This window comes from Candoia aspera, chromosome 6, assembly GCF_035149785.1.
Source record: "Candoia aspera isolate rCanAsp1 chromosome 6, rCanAsp1.hap2, whole genome shotgun sequence".
Classification (NCBI taxonomy): Eukaryota; Metazoa; Chordata; class Lepidosauria; order Squamata; family Boidae; genus Candoia; species Candoia aspera.
Genome location: NC_086158.1, coordinates 44163775 through 44180614, shown reverse-complemented (window position 1 = coordinate 44180614; position 16840 = coordinate 44163775). Strand labels below are relative to the sequence as shown.

Below are 16840 nucleotides of genomic sequence, written 5' to 3'. Positions count from 1 at the left end.
ACTTCACGGAAGATTACAAGATAACCCTGCTTTTGCTTTTCTCGATGGGAAAAAAGCAGTAAACTAGGCAAAAATAATAAGGCCGTGCAACGTTTGTTCCCGCTGACCGATACCAAGCCGATTTCCCGCCGCCTTCTCGTGAATGAAGAGCCCCGCTTTCCCTCCCGAAGCCGTCTGCCCAAGAGAAAGCCAGCCAATCCTGAGGCTGGTGGGCGGAGAGAAGCCTAGGTGTGCCGCCTCCTTCTGGGCGACCAATCGCATTTCTCCCTTTTGCCTCGACATCTCGCGACACCAGCCTCAGCCGCCGTTCGGATCTCGAACTGCAACTCCCAAGGCTCTTTCCGCCACCCGCGGCTCAGCCAATGGCCGCGCACAACGAGGCGAAAGTATCACCACGGTGGGCGGGACAGGTCGAGACCCAATCGGTCTGAAGGGGGAGGGGTGGCTTGCTGCAGCAGCGGAAGCAACACTCCCGACTGAGCCCCCTCGGTGTCAGTGCACGAAGCGCCTCTGGTGTTGGGGACTTTCCCGGAGGGATCCCGTCGCGCTTTCCGCAGCAGGTAAGTCGGTGGGTCGAGGGAAGGGCTGGCCTTGAGGACAGGGCTCTGCCTGAAGGAACTCATCGTTCCTTCTAGTCACGGGTCAGTAAATACTAACCCGAGTGATCCCTTTCTCTTTTCTTATGGAGGCTATGTGCGGTGTTTGTGGCGGTAGCTGCAGCTTTTTTATTCTGTCTGAACATCCGGGTCCCTTATCCTGCGCGTCTGTTTCACATAGTGACCAGGGAGGGATGGGAGGCGGGCTTTAGCTGGCCCTGATTATCCATTACTTATTTTCTTATTGGTAGCCAGGCGTATCCTGTGTGGGTTTCCCCATTGGTTGGCAGGCAGTGCTTTTCTTTGATCCGGATTGGTAGACAGTCGGAAGATGAGACTTTTCAATTGGCTGGTGAGAGAAGAGGCTGGACTTAACGGCGAAACCAGTGGGCGGAACTTATTTCAAGAGAATAATTCCGCCCGGATTAGAGAGAAAGGGAGGAGCTTCGGGTGAAGCTCTGGTCGGTGTTTGATCGTGGTCTTCGCAGCTAGTTCTGTTTTGCGTTCCTCATGAATCGCTTTTCGTCTGAGAGCTTTTAAAGCTCTCCTGATCGCGACACTCTTCGAAACGAAGTTGGAAAGCAGCCCTTACCCTGGACTGCATTATTTGGAAGGCGAAGTTCCCGTTGCTGTCGGACAAGAGGCTGGGTCGCCTTGGAGCCGCTGCGAGCCTTTCCGTTTAAATATAACTTTATGACATGTAGTATACAAGTCCCAGGACTGTACCCTCCCTATGTGTCCTGCGTTAGGGCATGCATGCAGAGGTAGTTTGCGAGTCCAGGTGTCTGAAAGCTTAAAGAGAAATTCAGGGAAGCTTATGAAACTCTCACATTATAAAGTAAACGGGGATAGGACCTCTGCCTGAGACCTCGGAAAATTGCAGGCAAAGAGTACCAAGCTAATGTGGATCAATGGTGTGATAAAATGGCACCATTCTTACAATTTATGTTAAGGCTGATTTGTTGATTATTGTCAGAAATCTCTGCCTGCTGTTCCACAGAAACAGCCAGATCTTCCTTGTCCCTTTGAGCACCTGTGAGACAATGGTGTTCCTTGCTGTTGCTTTCTTTCTTCAGAATTTGAAATAGAAATGTTTTTATACCCACTGAGAAGCAGATTAACAATTCAGCAGACCCACTGTTTCTCTCACTTTGAGAGCTACCATAAATATATCTGTCCAAAAATAAGTCTCATGAAGTTTAATGGGGATTATTTCCAGAGAAACGTGCATAAAATTATATTACCACTTTACAAAAATATGAAATCACTGACACTATTTTTTATCCCGATTACTTCGTGTATCTTGTGGCAAGCAATAAGCTAGATCTTTAGCACATAACTAATTCTTAAAGACACAAAAGTTCAGTGTCAGGCATACACAAGTTCATGGTTATGAAGTATTTATTGAGCTTCCTAATACTGATTTCAATAGAAAAAATTGACTCCAAGCACATTTAAAATTCCATTCTGTGCAAACTTAACCGATTGTCCCTGAACACAATGCAGTTCATTCTGAATAAACAGAAACTGTTTAAGTTGATTCTTTAGCATGTGATCTCTCTTGAACTTCTATAAACTGATTTGGTTTCTAGTTTCTGTTGCATTCATACAGTTATTTTATTAAAATTGTTATTAAACACAATTGGCTGTTTAAACTAGTTACAACTAGAATTTTGGTTTAAGAGTGGTTTACATGTCAGTTGTCAATAACTTATGGTAAAAGCAAAAAGGCAGGCAATAGATTTCACTGGGACTTCTCAGAAAGGTATTTAATGTGGCCATCTGAATTTCTTACAATTGCATGTGTTCTTCACAGGTGGAAATGAGTTCTCAGCAGTTTCCCCGTACTGGAGCCCCTCCCCCAAGTCTAGGACCAGCTCCTCCTCCAATCTCCACCAGTGGATCTGCTGGACTGATAAATCCAGCAACCACAGGTAAGGCATTTTTACCAAGACTGTGGTTCTGTGGAAGTAAGTCCCATTGAAACCAAATATATTTACATAGTTTAATGAATTGTCACCTTTGATGGTAGTCGTTCAAAATTTCAATATTTTTTTTCTTCTCCAGTAGTGAGTGATGAACCTAATCGAGAATTGGAAGTGACTCCCAGAGATCATGTGGTTCCTGCTGGCTCTCTTCAGTCTCGTGAAGAGAAGCAGGAAACAGTGGTAGTTCGACCATATCCACAAATGCAAATGTTGACACAGCACCATACAGTGCCGTCTGGTGTACCAGTTACAGTGGCAGCTCCTCCAACACATTTGGCTCCAGCAGTGCCACTTTCTTTTTCTGAAGGGCTTATGAAGGTAATGGAGGCTAATTTTTTGCACTGGACTGAATTGTAAATATTTTTCTTCTCACATTGGCATGTTGATGCCTTAGGTATTTTTATTTACTCTGACTTCTTATGACAAAATTAATTTAGATTTTTTAAAAATTGAGTGAAGTTTTTTTTAAACTATAGAAAATAACTGAATAACAAGAGAGGCCACTACAAATATGCAGGAAAAGTATGCAGTAGTCCAATTATCATGTATACTACTAAATGCCCCTCTGGATTTTTTCCCCTTTAACTATATTATAACTATGCAGCCTTCTAGGGTGACCTGTTCTCATTTGTAAAACAGTTGCCTTGAGCTAATTTCCCAGGGGCACAGCATTATGTAGCATCAGAAGATGCTATACAAATAAAATTGCTCGTCTGTGTTCCAACTTGGATGCTTAAATTGTTTAATTTTTTGATTTGGTTCCTGATTGCCATGATGATTAGTCCACTGGAATTGGGCAGCCAGCAAATTTAAATAAAATAAATGTTTCTGTCCTTTAATTTATTTATTTCATATCACCTATGTGCTGCTGAAAGTGTAGACTGTGTATTTCACAGTAATTAAATACAACGCTAAATCATAAGAACATAAAACTCAACATAAAACTACAAGGCAAAAACATAATCACCAGGTGATATGTATAACCAACAACCTGTGCTCCAAAACCCCAGGAGAAGTGGCTATTGTTTACTTCTTTCCTAACAATAATACTGACATAAAGTTGCTGAAAGAGTCTTTTCCTATGTTTGTGGATGTATATTACAGATAGCCAGTACTTTGAGTCTTGTGGAGCAACTAAACTCATCTTAGCAATGGACTGAATAAAGTTTTATAGATTCTTGCAAGGCTTTCACCCCATTGCCAAGTTGGATTTACTTGCTCCAGTGGAGTCAGTGTAAGAATGGAATGATACCCTTTCTTGTATCTGTGACATTTTCATGGGCAGCATAAGTACTGGCAGTGGATATTGATAAAGTTTACCTGTGAGCAAGCCTATTGAACCCAAGGGGCATTGTTTCTTAAAGCACAGAATTGGTTGAATAGCTAGCTGGAAGGGGAATATGTCTGTCACTGCATCCTCCCCTATATTCACTGGCCAACAATGAAATCCCAGTGATTGAATATCTGCTTCCAAGCAGCTTGGCTTGAAGCAGGTCCATCTCCTAGGCATAACAATTTGATCATCTCTGTTCTAGATCAATTCGTTTGGAATGAGATGATTGCTTTTCCAAATGTTAAAACCATTTTTAATTAAGGGATTTGAGATAACCAGATTGTGGGATTTATCTGTTCACAGAAATGGTTCCACAGCAATTCCCATGAACTCTCTCCACATTAAAGCTGATATAGCTAGTTAATTTATATAAGAAGACAACTGTAATTCACAAATTTTCTTTTCAGAAATTTTTCAAAGGCATTTTCTTTTCAAAATTACTTATCAAATGGGAGTCGGGCGGCATGGAAGTTTAATACATTATTATTATTATTATTATTATTATTATTATTATTATTATTATTATTATTCAGATAGCAGTTACAAATCTTCGCAGGATATTTTTCCTTCTAAGGCAGTGGTCCACAATGGTGACTTCCAGATATTGCCAAACTCCAACTACATCATCCCTAGCAACATGGCCACAGGGAGCGATGATGGGAGTTTATAATGCAGCAATATCTGAAAAGCCACTTGTTGCCTGCTCCTGCCATAAGGTAAAATAATTGTTACATATTCATATACAGAGCAAGCAATTGTATCTTTATGTTATTTGCAGCCTCCTCTGAAGCCCACAATACCCAGTCGTCCTATTGCACCAGCACCACCATCTACTCTGTCTGGTCCCACCAAAGTCCCTGGGCAGGTTACTGTAACAATGGAGAGTAGCATTCCACAGGCATCTGCTATTCCCGTAGCAACGATCAGTGGACAACAGGTGGTTATTTTTTCCTGCTAAAGTACAATGCTTATTTTTTAAGGCTGTGGAAGAAAATGAAAAGCCTTGCATACCTTTCTACTGTAAAGATGTATACCTAAATTTTACCTTTCTTTTCAAACTTCAAATTAATTATAGTTATTATAATTAAGTTAATTAATTATCATTTGTGTTTTAAACTTTTCCAATGGATTACTTCTAGAAAAGGCTTTTCATGTAATTTTTTAAAAAGAATTATTTCACTTTATTTCTGCATACAGGGACATCCCAACAGCGTGCACCATATAATGACAACCAATGTTCAGATGTCAATCATCCGAAGTAGTGCTCCTGGGCCACCCTTACATATTGGAGCTTCTCACTTGCCTCGAGGTAGTAAACATAATTGTACTTTCTTGGAGAGAATGAATATATAGTAATCTTGTTTGGATAAGTTTTAAATATGATTAATATAGATGCTGCTCCTAAAGTGAAACATCTAGAGAAGGCTAGATTGGAATCTGAAGTAAATCCTTTTAACTACATTCTTGTGGGGAGATATCACAATACATCTTGGTCTATGGTATGATATAGTTCATTGATCCTAAAAAAAATCTCAGTTGCTTAGGACATATCACAACATGGTTGTGTATAGATGTTGACTGCAGTTAAAGTCAATGAGATTCCCACTTCCAAGTCCCATTAAAGAGATTAGTCTTAAGCTGCATTCACATTATGCTAAGCTTTAAGATGGGTTATTTAAGTTTGTCTTAGCATCCTAAGTGAACTTGGCCATTGTGAAATTATAGTTCATGGTTTACTACAGCGTGTGAGCCTAGCTGCTGTGACTTACGCAACCAATTAAAATAAGTCAGCTCTGTCTTCTCTGAGGAGAGGATATACATTCCATTGGGCAATTGTAAAAGGTGACTGAAGAGCTGAATTTCATTGATAGCTTCATAGAAGCATAGTCAGGAGGAATGTTCTGACATTAAATGAGTTCAGATCTCCTGAACCAGATGGATGGCTTTCCTGGTTACTAAAGAAATTTGCTATTGATCTGGTTAAACCTTTATGTATTCTCCTTGAAAAATCATGGAGAATGGGTGAAAGACTGTATAACTTCAGGAGAACAAATAAAGGGTGTGGGAAACTACCAACCAGTCAGTCTGATGCCAATACTTGTAGAGGAAATCTACAGCAGATCATAAGTAATCAGTCTACCGTAGATATTTGCAGATAAGCAAAGAATTTTAGATGCCAAAATACACCCCAAAATATAGGTTCGGCTTATCCGTGAGTATATAATGTAATATTTTTTAAAAGTACCCATATATCCCATACATATTAGTGGCCCATCCACGGATAAGCTGACCCTCAAATTTTTAATCAAAATACCATGAAAAATGCACCACCCATGGATAAGTCAATCCTCAAAATTTGTGAAAATCAAATTGTAAGCCAACTGTAAAAATTAAAACATACAAAAATTTTGAGGGTCAGCTTATCCCTGGCTGGCGCATTTTTCATGGTATTTTGGTTAAAAATTTGAGGGTCAGCTTATCCATGGATGGGCATATACATGAGTATATATGGTAAGCAATTTGAAAACAATGTAATTGCCACAACCCTATCTCATTTTTTTTAATCAGGTAATGTCTTTAGTAGTTTGTTAGAATGCTGTACTGTAGACATAATATATGTTGATTTCAGCAGAGTGTTCCACAGGGTACCATTTGACATTAGCAGATTAGTTAAGTATGGCTGGATGCATATCTATTAGGTAGATCCACAGCAGGGTTGAATACCATATTCAAGAGTATTAATCAAATGTTTATATTCGTGTTTTTAGTATTTTAATATTTGTACCATGTTTAACTGTTACACTGTAGATGTTTCATGATTACAGGTAGTCCTCACTGAACTACCACAATTGGGACTGGCAAATCCATTGTTAAGCAACACGGTTGTTAAGTGAAACATGTAACTGCATGGGTCTGCAGTTGTTAAGCGAATCACCCGCAGTTGCTAAATGAGATATCACATGACCGCAATTTGTGATTTTATTGCTGGCTTCTCCATTGATCTGCTTGTTGGAAGCTGGTTGTAAAGTGCGCAAATGGCGATTGCATGACTGTGGGATGCTGCACCTGAATAATGACCTGACTGTGTGGACATTCTAACAGTTGTAAATGTGAGGACTGGTTGTAAAGTTACTTTTTGAGTGCTGTCATGAGTTCAAACAGTCGCTAAACAGGGCAGTTGTTAAGTGAGGTCTACCTGTATGTTTCTAATTATTGTACACTGCCAAGAATCATGTGCTTGTAACCACTTGAAAATATAATGAGTTTAAGGTAACAAGTAAGATGCCACAGTGTTTGGTACTAGGCTTGATAGTGTGTAATATTTTCATTAATTACTTGGATGAAGAAGTTGATTGAATACTTTATCAAATCTGGAGATGACATAAACTGATTAGCATTACTAATACTCTAAAAGACAGAAGTTAGAAAAGTGGCTTGAAAATAAGAGAATGAAATACAATAAAATAACATACGCATTTATAAAACATAACAAAGTTATGTTTTATCATTTGTATAGTTATGGCAAGCCAGTTTGTAGTATAGACAAAATATGGAATAAATATTTCATAATAAATAAATGACAAATGCAATTGTGGTTGCATCAATAAAAATGCCATTTTCAAGTCATGGAAAGTAGTAGTTGAATTATATTTGGCATTTGACATAGCTTACTTTTTGTGCTGGGTCCAAGATTCCAGGAAAATGGAAGACATACACAAGAAAGTATCCAGTGTCATCAGGAAACTTTTATAGGACCAGACTAAGGGGACTGAGTATATCTAGCCTTAAAAAGAGAATAGGTATGGGTAAATATAACAACACTGCTTAAGTTCCTGACCAGATGTTGCATAGAAAAAAGTTCTTTATGTTGTCTGTCATCCCTGTGTGCAGGAGACAGAATGATGGCCTTGAAGGGAAGGCAAATTACAAAGAAATGTTAGGATTTTTCTTCTTTATGATAAAAGCATTTTAATAATGGAACCAATTTCCGAGGGAGATGATGAGCTCTCCTTCGCTGGGTAGATTAACTCGCTGATTTGTTAGGGATGTTCTAAGCTGGAGTGCTGCACTGAACACGGTGTTGGATTGGATGGCCTAAATGGCTTCTTCCAATCTCTAGTTTAAGTGTGGCTGATCTCACTGCTGTATATACAGTTGGATTCATGTCTACTAGTAGTATTCCTTCTTAGTTTCTTAGCATGCCTCCTGCATAAAATAAAAGTTGCAGCTACTCTGTCACTTTAAAAATGGAACATTAAATGTTGCTTAGCCATATGTGTATGGCTTCCCTTCAGGGGCAGCTGCTGCTGCTGTGATGTCAAGTTCTAAAGTAACAACTGTTTTGAGGCCAGCTTCACAGTTGCCAAATGCAGCAACAGCTCAACCGGCAGTTCAGCATATCATTCATCAACCTATCCAGGCAAGTGGCAGTCATGAGGTATTGTAATTTAACTGTTTTAATGCTCCTCTTTTGTCTCTTTCAATAAGAAACCACTTTGCAGATTCAGTGGCTCACTGCATAGTTACAGTAAATAATCTGGGAAATCTGGCAGCTTCTTTTCTCAACATTATAGATGTAGATTTGGAGATGCTACTGTAAATAAAATATACCTAATAATGAACTTCAAGATGTCCTTCTGCTTAAGAGCTTCAATGTCTGTGATAGTTGATTAATTTTTTAAAATTACTTATATTGTAAAGTATTTCTTACTCTTGTGAGGTTGTCATGCATTTTTCCCTTTATTGCTCTAAAAAGAATGCCTTCTGACAATTTTTGTCATATTTTATACACTTGAATATCATCTAGAATATAACTTAAACATCAGCTCTCATTTTTAAAAAGTAGATCCTGAAATGGTTGAAAGTTCTTACAATAACCAAATTGTAATGTTGATAGATAAGATGCTATTTTTTTCTTGCCTCCATAGTCTCGGCCTGCTGTGACAACTTCAAGTACAATTCCGCCTGCTGTAGTTGCAACGGTCTCAGCCACAAGGGCTCAGTCACCTGTTATTACTACAACAACCACACATGCTACAGAATCTGCTCTCAGGTAACCACCACAGAGCACAGCATTGAGTAGTCCAAATATATAATTGGAAGGTTATAGGTATTTGCATATTGGTCTGTTTGTATCTGAGGATCACTTTGCATGATCTGGCTACTACATAGGGGCTACTTCAGATTGCCTCCCTAGATAATTGCTCCATGAGCCAAGCCATTTTTGCAAAATATTTTGCTATGCTAATCAGCTTCCATGTACTTGAAGTTGTCCATGTAACGTGAAATGACCCTGACTCGTGTTCCAGGAGGATTGTACTTGCTATTGATGAATTAATTCTGGTAATGCATATCTTAAGTCATGATATCTCTTGTATCATTAACCCTCAGAAAAATAACCTCTGTGTGTGTGTGTGTGTGTGTGTGTTTACAGTCGGCCAACACTGTCAATTCAACAGCACCCACCTTCTGCACCTATCAGTATTCAGCGTCCTGCCCAGCCAAGGGATACAGCAACCAGAATTACTTTACCTTCCCATCCAGCCATAGGAACACAAAAACAACAGCTTCACCCCATGGCTCAGGTAAATTATTATGAATACAATCGAACCAGTTACTACTTCTACATTGGTGCATTCATGCATCATACTTTGGAGGGAAGTGATGTTTTACTTAGTAGGTTGCATGATCTCAGTTACTGCATGTTACAATCTATGAATAATAGCTTAATGCAGTAAGTGAGACCATTCAGTTGTTGCTTATTCAATGAACCATGGCTCTGTGTATGAATGCAGCTTTTGTCTTCTGATTTTTGCTCCCACATGGGAGCCATTTAAACTATGTATAAATACTGTGTTCATGAGGACTAATAGCTTGGCAACTAGTTCAAATTGACACAATAAGATTTTAAAGCAAATTTTCAACAGTTTTTGATGTACAACTTTTTCCTCTACAGAAAACAATTTTTAGTACTGGTACTCCAGTAGCAGCAGCAACTGTGGCACCAATTTTAGCAACAAATACTATTCCTTCTGTGACTACAGCTGGTAAGTATCTATAGTTCAGCATTTCTTGAGAACTTTTTATAAAACTACGAAAACTAGTTATTAGTGTTGAGAAACCCTGTTCAAACAAAATCCTTTGTCTTTCATAATAAGTGAAAAGAGTGAGAGTGGCTAACTTTTTGGTGGTCATGGGACACATGTAACATTTTGGGAGAAAGTGAGATTGTAGGGGCACAAATATGGGTGGGCTAGGATTTTGGGTGCTCCTCTTTTAGACGTTAGCCCTGCACTGTTATACCATGTGAGAAATACTGTTTGATATTTCTTTGGCTTGCTTCTGTCAATAGAGGTACATTTTCTTGCATAGATTGTTCCATGCTTTTCATCTAGATTCACTGACATTTTCAGGACAAAGCTTCAACTGTATTACATCTTTCTTCTAGGTTCCATACCTCACACTCAGGCTGCCACAAGTACAATTGTCACTGTGACTATGCCCTCACACTCATCCCATGCAACAGCTGTGACCACTTCAAACATCCCAGTTGGTGAGTGAGTACTGGTTTTGTATTATGCTGTTATTTGATTTGTAACATTTAAGTATCATTTTATTTTTGCTTTTCCTGGAGGTAGGCAATACTGAATGGATTGTGTATGTCACATGACCACTCAGCTGAAAATACTGAAGTGTTCAGATCCAAATTACTGTGGACTGTTTTTCTGTTAAAGGGAACTTACAGAGAGGCTCAGCTGCCTTAACTACTTCTGAATATTCTGTTTGCTTAGTCTAATTTTACTGAATATTGTGAATAACTGGATTATCTCTTATTACTATGCAGCTAAAGTTGTCCCTCAGCAAATCACACACACCTCTCCCCGTATCCAGTCTGATTACACAGCAGAGAGAAGTAATCTCATTCCTATATCTAGTCACCGTGCATCTCCAAATCCAGTGGCAATGGAAGCTAGAAATGATAATAGGTAACTGAAATAATTTTAATAATTTACACAGGTTAAGAACTTCTTAATCTTGGTTACCTGGTATTTATATTATTACAGTTTCTAAAACAACTAAGCTTTTGTATAATTCTGTTGGAAAACTGTTGTGATTTTGGAAGAGTTGAAATTCCCTGGCCATAAAGCCATTTATATAATGAAGCCAGATATGACAGAGAATGCCTTGAATTTTGTTGCTCGGTAGTGTGGATGCAAGGAAATGAAGGATAATTAAGATTAAATAATGCTCCTTCTCAAGTCCTGCATTTCAAACCCTGCTATATTTAGAAACAGGAAGGAAATGGATTGTAAGAAGTATTAGGCATGTACTTAAAAATGCATTTCAAAAGTTTGTCAGATGAACATAGCGCTGTTCTAGACTAATTATCGAATTGAGACTTTTTATTTAAAAAAATGAGGCATTAATCAAGCAATTCTTAGAAATACTTTCCTTCACCTCCATATTTATTATTTTAATTGGATTATAGCATGGCAAGGTATAGAAGGAAATGAGCTTGGTTTCAGAATCTTTTCAAATGGCCTTCCATGATTTTTCTAAACCTTGTTGTCTCCAAATAAGCTAACAAATCAGAACTGTAATGTGCACAATAAAAGGTAATAATCATAGCTATAGTTTATTAAATGGATCTAATTGCAAGATTATATTTAACACTTCTCATTTTCACCCCTGTAGACAGTCAGTGCCTGTTCAATTTCAGTATTTCTTACCAACATATCCTCCTTCATATCCTTTGGCTGCCCACACTTACACACCTATTACCAGCTCTGTATCCACTATCCGCCAATATCCTGGTAAGAACTCACTAATTTCACTAATTTACAAAGGAGCTTTACTTAGAGCAGCAGTATAAACAAACTTTATATGTAAAAACAATTTTTAAGATGAAGGTGTGATTGCAAATTAATGTGGTCTAAAAAGGAAGGTCTAACAACTAAATACAAAGGTAGAAAAGCAAGCTGAACATCTTTCTTCGCTTAATTAGAAATAATAAAACAAGTTATCAGTTGTTCAAAATGTTAGTAATTTATTCAACCAGTTTCTCCATGTGTAATTAGGTAGTACAGATTGTGTCAAAGGCAGTTGACTCATAAAAAACTGAAATAATCTATATGAAAAATGCTTTTTCAGTGCTTTTCTAAGTGTCCAGGTCAGTCCACATGAATTATTTCAGTAATCCTTACAATAGTCATATAAGAGATTAGTATTCTTATTTATGCACTGCAAAGAAACAACTGAGGCAATGAGCTTGGGTTGTAAGCTCTGCAAACAAGCCCTTCCCATTCTATGGCTGGCTAATAATAAATTGCACTGTTGAAAAATACAGGCTAAAACAACCTATTGAGTTTAAGTTTAATGAATATTGAAATGGGTACTTTCTAATTCATGCTCACAATCACTGTATTACTACATGAGTTCTGCAATTATATGGTTTGGCTTTATCCCAGTTTATTGCTGTATCATCTACTGTAATAACTTTATAAATTACTTTGGCTAATTGAAAATGCTGTGATGAATGGACTTAGGATATGAATTAGCTGTATATTTTCTTGAGTTGGTGTGAAAGCAAATAATTTATTTTAAGTTTTACAGCACTAATTATGTTCTTGTAAGTTATTATAATGTAACTTTAGCAATATGAAGCAGTATAGCTATAGGGTAAATGTAAAGCTAAATCTGATTTACATAAATCTTAAACTTTTGCCATTATCAAACTACAGATATATGAATACATCATTAGATATGAAGTACATTTGAGAACACTGTATGTAATTACTACCACATAAACCAAAATATTTATTAAGCATGTTGTTCCAGTTTCAGCCCAGGCTCCCAATTCTGCCATAGCAGCTCAAACTGGAGTAGGAGTAGCTTCAACAGTGCATCTTAATCCCATGCAGCTGATGACAGTAGATGCATCACACGCCCGTCATATACAGGGCATACAGTCTACACCAATTGGTGCACAAGGGATACAGCCAGCACCCATCAGTGCCCAAGGAATACAGTCTACGCCAATTGGAACCCAAGGGCTACATCCAGCTGCACCAATTGGCACTCAAAGTCTTCAAACTGCACCACTGGGGCCTCAACAACCACAAACTGAAACCAAGACATCAGGTTTTTATTTATTCTGTTTTATTTATAATATTTATATTATACCCAGCAATTAAAATTTTCTTTGTAGATTATAATATAATAATTAAAACCATAGAAGTAAGATGCAGATATGAAATCTAAAACAAAATAAAATCAACAGTATAAAACCAAAATAAAAACAACAAAATTGCAAAGAACTTTAAAAGCATACCATTTTGAAAAGACCATAATGTAGGCCCCAGTTAAACATCTCTTTTTTCTAGTAGCCATCTGCTATTTCGACAGTATTTGCATCATAAGGAAAATACATTCTGAATACTCTACAAGCCTTCTGAGAGGTTCTTTTGATTTTTAAGGAAACATACATAGGACTGGGATATTATTTAGACTGCTGTTTCATTGTTCAAACTGGTGATACAGTAATGGTGGGTACATAACTTTATTGCAGATATTAATTCTTGTGTCATCAGGCAGGATAAAATTTCTTCTTTCTTTCAACTTCCAGGAATAGAAACATTTATCAAATTTTTCTCTGGGGAGGGAGTTAACTCCAATCTGGGGAGACTTATTGGAGAGAATGCCCAATTGAACATCATTAGATTTAGTTTTGAAAAGGTATAGATAAGAATAGCCTATACATTAAAAGATAAATTCAAATTTGGGGTGCAAACATGGGTTATTTTAAGGAAAGCAAGTTCTAATTTCCCTGTAATCACTTCAACTAAATTTCTATTCTTCTGACCACTTTCACTAGTGGTCTTAGCAGATGGAGCCACCATTATGGCCAATCCAATTAGCAATACATTCAACTCTGCTTCAGCTTCAACCACAGTGGTGCAAACCCACAGCCAGAGTGCCAATTCTAGCACATCAGCTCAGGGTTCATCGCCACGTCCAAGCATTCTCCGAAAGAAACCTACTACTGATGGGTGAGTAAAATTACAGTTGCAGTAATATTTATGATCTGCTCATCACCATATCAGAAGTTTATTTTGTAACGTTTGTTTCATCAACCATATTTTGTATGGTTGATAATACTTACTGATACTGCTAAAAAAGCACAGAAGAAACCATGAAGAACAATTAATCTTTTGTGTATCTGATTGTATCTTTTATCGTATGCAGATCTAAGCTAGAAACAGTATTTTTCAGAATTCTTGTTGGAGCTGTCAGAATTGCTGAACGTAGTTTTGAATAAATGCTTTAGACTTGCAGTAGAACAGAATAGTACATTACCTTTCTTGTTTTAATGATAGTGAAGAGCTACTATAATATTTTTAAGTAGTTACAGTTTTGATCTATTCTGTTTACACAGCATTTATATATTCATGCTTTTAAACAAAGGAAATTTCATAATAGTTGGTATGTTATTTTGCAGGCTGGCAGTGAGGAAAAGCCTCATTCCTCCTCAACCATCTGAGGTAGCTGGCACTCGTGTAGAGAGTTCTGTGAGAAGTGCAAGTGGATCACCAAGACCAGCTGGGTAAGATTTTACAACAACAACACACAAAACAGTCAAAGCTATTTTAGTGCTGCAAACAAAAAGGTATCTCATATAAATTGCAGAATGGTAAACTTTGTAAACAGCTAACATAAGCAAGCTTATGTATAAATGTTCACTGGGTAAGTTTTTTTAGCTTGCGGAACTTAAGGAAATGGGTAGGGTTTTGTGTAATTTGAGCGCTGCCTCCAATGAGCTCGATCCATGCCCATCCTGGCTCCTGTAGGTGGCTAAGCAGGGCATGAGTTGCTGGTTTCATAATATTACTTCTTTGAGGAAGAGGGTAATGTCATCTGCTTTAAGGGAGGTGGTAGGGCATCTCTCTTTAAAAAGGTACTCTTGGATGCCCTGTTTCCAAGCACCCTTTTTCAGGGAAGGTTGCTGAGAAAATGAGGAATCAGCTAGAGAGGACCAAAGAGGAAATGGGTTGTTTGGATCCTTTCCAGTCAGGATTCAGGACCAGTCATGGAAAACAAATTATCTTCATCAGGACCCAGATGCCGGGAATATATCCAGTCTTGGTCCTATTAGGCCTCTAGGTAGTGTTCAGTCTCTCAGTTGTGGCTTTCTACTGGACCAGTTGCAATAACTGGGAGTTAGGGGCACTGTTTTACACTGATTCTACCTGAGGAGATTGTTTCAGTTGGTGGTCATGCGGGCAGAGGTTTGAAGCCCATGGGAGCTCCAGCATAGAGTTCCACAAGACTCAGGGCTTTCCCCCACATTGTTTAATATTTATATGAAACCTCTGGGAGAGGTCATCCATCAGTTTAGGTGGGGTGTCACCAGATCACACTCATGATTATATATTACCACCCTAGACAATACCAGACATTTTGCACAGGTATCTGGAGGCTGTGAGGATCTGGATGGGTGAAACAGGTTCAGAATAAACCATTCCAAAATAGAGCTGCTGATCATCGGCAAACATTCAATAACACTGGTCCCCAAAGTTATTCTGCACGGGGTTGCACTCCCCCAAAAGAGGTGATTCGTGATTTGGGAGTCCTCCTGTTTCAGCAGAAACTGGAAGCTGGGGCCAGGGGGCTCTTGTGAGAGAAAAGCACAGAACTTGAGTTGGGGATCAGGCTTCAAAATTTGCAGTGGGCTCATGGTCATTTAATTTCTGAACTTATATGGCTCTACTTGTTTTACTCTGACCATTATAAGTTTCTCTCCAACAAAAGAAACAACTTGTTATTGGTAGTTCTCATTCTTTATTGTGGTGGGATCTTGAAGAAAGAGGCTTTCTAACTTCTTTATTTGTGTGTTCTGTGTAGTGTTAAACCTAAGCCAGAAATTCATGTGTCAATGGCCGCTCCCGTAACAGTGTCTGTGGAGGCAGTATCCATACAGAGCAATGAGCAGCCTCCTGTCTCGGTCCCTACTTCTCAGCAACCACAGTCTGCCATTCCAACAATCATCACGGCAGCTAGTCCACCTTCACAGCCCACAGCTGCTCTGTCAAGCATTCCAGGAACACTTCCAGCTCCTCCACCTACTTCAGCCACAGTTGTAACTGTTCCTCCACCTCCATCAACCATAAGTGGTATCCTCTCTACAGTACTGGGTCCTGTTGTGCCAGAGATTAAAATAAAAGAGGAGGTAGAACCTTTGGATATAATGCGACCAGTCTCAGGTAGGTTTTGTTTGTTTGTTTGTTTAAGTTGTTACAAAAGAGAAATCAGAATTGCTTAAGAAAGCCAACTTAAGCATCTGTTTCAAAGCAGGGTATACTAGTGAAAAGACTTGTTTTATTTTAATTGCCTTGATTTTCTGTATGGCTTTGTTCATAGACTACTGTATAACTGAAGACTAGCATGTCACTGAAAACTTGGGAAAAAAAGATTCCCTATGCAGGCACTATAATTGCCTGTAATTGGAGTATCTATTAAAAGCATTGTTAATGTTTGTGCAACTACATGACATGAATAATTCATTCTGTTTTGTGCTCACAGGTAAGAGGAAACTGTGTCATTATGAGGAATCTTAATTGTAAAGTTTGTAAAGCCCCCTGAGGGTTTTTTTGTTTATTTGCTTCTTTCACAGAAAGAAATTTTGCCTTAAGTTACTCCCACATAGCAGTTTAAATGTCAAACATGATCAATATTTTATTGTATTTATGAGGCTTGAAATTGTCTTTGGTACTGCATGGTTCCCAAAGATAATTAAAAAGGCAAATCGTTTAGTTCCTTAATAAAAGGCCAAACTGTTGAAAAGAACACTAAATAGGGAGACAGACTAATGTGAAACCTTTAAGACTCTTTGGAGAAAAAAATTATGGAATATTCTAAAGGTCTAT

The 16840-nt window shown here is 38.2% G+C and overlaps 1 protein-coding gene and 1 long non-coding RNA gene across 8 annotated transcripts in view; one reads left to right on the top strand and one right to left on the bottom strand.

Annotated features, from left to right (window-relative positions):
* Nucleotides 1-542: 542 nt before the first annotated feature.
* The window catches only part of SAP130 (Sin3A associated protein 130), a 23944-nt gene continuing 7646 nt past the window's right edge, over nt 543-16840 (top strand). For 3 of the 7 annotated variants that reach the window (XM_063306940.1, XM_063306943.1, XM_063306941.1), the window contains exons 1-16: nt 544-560; nt 2413-2530; nt 2664-2902; nt 4696-4854; nt 5115-5226; nt 8213-8337; nt 8846-8970; nt 9352-9502; nt 9874-9964; nt 10366-10470; nt 10762-10903; nt 11613-11731; nt 12756-13058; nt 13792-13966; nt 14416-14520; nt 15819-16177. In XM_063306940.1, the coding sequence (XP_063163010.1) occupies nt 2419-2530; nt 2664-2902; nt 4696-4854; nt 5115-5226; nt 8213-8337; nt 8846-8970; nt 9352-9502; nt 9874-9964; nt 10366-10470; nt 10762-10903; nt 11613-11731; nt 12756-13058; nt 13792-13966; nt 14416-14520; nt 15819-16177 (2422 nt within the window). In that variant the 5' untranslated portion in view covers nt 544-560; nt 2413-2418. Of the gene's footprint in view, nt 561-2412; nt 2531-2663; nt 2903-4695; nt 4855-5114; nt 5227-8212; nt 8338-8845; nt 8971-9351; nt 9503-9873; nt 9965-10365; nt 10471-10761; nt 10904-11612; nt 11732-12755; nt 13059-13791; nt 13967-14415; nt 14521-15818; nt 16178-16840 lie in introns of those variants that run through there. The other 4 variants (XM_063306944.1, XM_063306942.1, XM_063306939.1 and 1 more) reach the window with 4 other exon arrangements.
* Nucleotides 15768-16840, bottom strand: part of LOC134499980 (uncharacterized) — a 17222-nt gene continuing 16149 nt past the window's right edge. Inside the window, exon 3 of the long non-coding RNA XR_010068184.1 lies at nt 15768-16111. This is a non-coding gene — a long non-coding RNA (uncharacterized LOC134499980). The remainder of the gene's footprint in view (nt 16112-16840) is intronic.